General features: G+C 33.8%; 1 protein-coding gene and 1 long non-coding RNA gene across 4 annotated transcripts in view; one reads left to right on the plus strand and one right to left on the minus strand.

Moving 5' to 3' along the window:
• Window positions 1-761, plus strand: part of LOC109826150 (oleoyl-acyl carrier protein thioesterase, chloroplastic-like) — a 7,018-nt gene extending 6,257 nt beyond the window's left edge. For all 3 annotated transcript variants that reach the window (XM_020393134.1, XM_020393132.1, XM_020393135.1), the window contains one exon: window positions 462-761. In XM_020393134.1, coding sequence (XP_020248723.1) covers window positions 462-737 — 276 coding nt within the window. In that variant the 3' untranslated portion in view covers window positions 738-761. The remainder of the gene's footprint in view (window positions 1-461) is intronic.
• The window catches only part of LOC109826151, a 2,988-nt gene continuing 442 nt past the window's right edge, over window positions 738-3,283 (minus strand). The window contains exons 2-3 of the long non-coding RNA XR_002243207.1: window positions 2,635-2,688; window positions 738-1,121 (exon numbers count right to left, since the gene is read on the minus strand). This is a non-coding gene — a long non-coding RNA (uncharacterized LOC109826151). The remainder of the gene's footprint in view (window positions 1,122-2,634; window positions 2,689-3,283) is intronic.

Below are 3,283 nucleotides of genomic sequence, written 5' to 3' on the forward strand. Positions count from 1 at the left end.
CGGCAGCTATGAGACAATTATAGAGAAAATCTACCAGATCTTGGCAATTTTGATGCGCTATATTACTGATATTGTTATTGCAGGAGATGGAAACGTGCTCATGATGATTATTTCAAAATTTTCTGATCGCCCTCATGATTTATTCACTGCTGGCATATAAACTTATAAATCTCAACCCTCATTGCTAGTTCATAGTTATCATACAGTGGAAAGAACTTTAAGGTGGAATCAAAACATCCCAGGTGCAAGTTCAGACTTACATGATTGCAAAAAAAAAAACATGTTTAAAATAGTTCAGATTTTGGTCCCTGAAAAGAACATTTGACCCGTGAGGACATGTTAGAACTCTATAATTATAACTCAATGTTTCTCATCATAACTTTGGAATTTTGATGGGGGTTGAAAGGACCTTAATACTTACAAAATAATAATTAACAATCTTGTTTTTCTTAATATATCAGAGTGTGCCTCAAGACATAATTGGCACCTACGAGCTGCAAACAATCACCTTGGACTACAAGAAAGAATGCCAGCATGATGATGTAGTCGATTCTCTTACCAGTTTGCAACTCTTGGACGATGAAAAAGAGCTTTTACCACGTGATGGAAGCAAGGGGTCTGCTATCCGTAAGCAAGAAGATCAAGATGGACGTCGGTTTCTGCATTTCTTGAGATCGTCGAACAATGGAGTTGAAATTAATCGGGGTTGCACTGAATGGAGGAAATTATCTCGGTAATTTTTTTTTTTTTTTTGTAAAAGCATTGCCCCCTCCATCTTAGGGTTAATTTCAGAAAACCCCCTGCCTCAGTTGAGGGGTATTCTTGTGCTTATTTATCATTCCAATGCACGTGATACATGAGACTTAGGTGTCACTTTAGAGAGTTAAAAGTGAAAAATCTACAAGGGGTTTAGGCAACAAAAGAAGCTCAGGGAAGTTATGTGCAAAACCCCTTAAGAGTTCAGCAAGGTTCCTTGGAATTAAAATACTTGAAGGGGTTTTCTGCAAAAACCTGAAAGTTGAGGGGGTCTTTCAAAATCCTTGTTGCCCATATTTATTCTTGATACTGTATCAATTCTGTTTGATTTGGCTCTCTTTTTTGTTGAGCATGTGATAGGAGGCCTGTAGATGTTGCAACAGTTCGTAAAATTTGGCACCTTTTTGCAAATTCTGTTGTATTGTTAATATTTTGTGTCTACTATCTGTCACGCCCCAAAATTACAGCGGAAATTTATAAAATACGGGGTGCGTGACAGCAGCTACCTGTGCATGAGACAAGTCTTATGCACGGTCAAGCCTGACACTTCATATCACATAGTTTATTTTAAAATATTCACAAACCTGCTGATGATAGAAGTCAGAGCAACTATATATATGATTGGTACTTACAGCCCACAAGCTCACCGTTATAAACATTTTTACAAAACAAAACAAATTGGCTGAAGATAACATAAAAAAGAAGAGGCTCTCCATATCATGCCTCTCAGTCAAAAGCTCAAACCAAAAGTTCGGCTACTATGAAGCTACGCTGGATCTGAATTTTTTTTAAAAAACAACGGGGTGAGCTAGCGCTCAGTGAGAACATTTCCTACTAGAGTTCCTAGATAACTAACAAAATAGTAATAAGCATAATTCTCAGAAATAATGAATTATAAGTTTTGCATGAGAAATTCAAATATAGCAAAATACGATCCAAACATCATGATATTGTCTGTTTTCAAGAAAGAATGCAACAATTATATTTTCTTTCTTATGTGCAACTGAATATACTGTGAAGTTTCTTGGAATTAACCCTTTTTTGAATCAATGTAAACATTAAGACGGAAAAGCACTAGAAATTTGTACAAATCAGAGAATTATTATTTTCTCAATTTCACAGTCAATTATCAAAATCTTAATTCTCGATGAGTTATTCATGAATGTAAAAGTCACCACATAGATCACACTAAGGCTACGAATTATAGCCCAGTAGCAAGGGAATGCGTAACCGCATCACATAACAGATAATTCCCGAGAATCGAATGCACCTAACACTGTCATAGGTTACTGGCCAAATATAGATGGGCCAGAACAAATTTCAGAAGGGACAATACAGAAGGGCCAAATAAAGGTGCATTCACCATATGGCAGGCAGAAACAATCCATAGTTGACTATTTTGAGGGTTTGAAAACATCGAGATCGCATTTCAAATGAGTAATACTTTGCATATCAGAATTTACAGATATTTTCAAATGAAGTTGACAAGGTAAAGTTTCTCATTTCAGTTAAAACAGTTTACGGATATTTATTTTTTTTCTTTTATCAGATACTAAATCACGAAAAATCTTTGAATCCGTTAAACTATTGAAATATATTCCAAATACTTCATCAAAAACTTTCAAATAAAACAATGCCCACAATTATTAAAAAATTACACGAGAGCCAAATTCATTTTTCATATTCTATAGAAATCAAATTTGCTTTTCATATATTGTACGAGGCTAACATCATATTATAGGATAGATCACAACAGAAATAGGTCAAATCTTTATATACATGAAAGTGACATATTATTTATTTTTCGATCACAAGATAAATCAAATATAATACTCGTGTAATTTTATATTATAAAATACTAGTGAGAAATGAACTCACCTCTAGTGAACACGATTATCCAAAAATATTAGTCCCCTTGATATCAACCAGATCCTATAATATAAGATATAAGACTAATTATTAATTCAGGACAAACATATATTATAGGTAAATCAATTCATAATCTAGAGTCTACTAATTTCAAATATAACCAATAATAATTAAATTCTGCAGTACATATGTGCTTATTGTTAACTTTAGCAATTTATTAAAATTTTATAACTTTCATATACTAGCTTTTTTTGGATTTCCTAGTAATTTATAATAATGCAGGGTTTTATATGGAATTTATCAAGTCTAAAAGTTATTGTTTATTCCTCAGATTGGACTTGTTTGCAACTGAACAAAAGACAGGGACCTAATAGATATTTTTCAGTCATTTTTTAACCATAACTTATTACTATAAGGTTTGTTTCAAAGTTTTCCATGGTTCAGGGGCTTAAAGCAAATTTTCCTCTCTTATATTATTACAACAGATCATCTTCCTCCTCTCTTCTTCGTTTCCTCTTTTTTTTTCTTTTCTTTTTTTCCCCGTTCCTCTTTCTCTTCATCTACTCTCTCTCTCTCTCTTTTCGGTTTTCTTCTCCTCTCCTCTCCTCTCTCTCTCTCTCTCTCTCTCTCTCTCTCTCTCTCTCTCTCTCTCCCCCCC

Source organism: Asparagus officinalis, chromosome 10 (assembly GCF_001876935.1).
Source record: "Asparagus officinalis chromosome 10, Aspof.V1, whole genome shotgun sequence".
Taxonomy (NCBI): Eukaryota; Viridiplantae; Streptophyta; class Magnoliopsida; order Asparagales; family Asparagaceae; genus Asparagus; species Asparagus officinalis.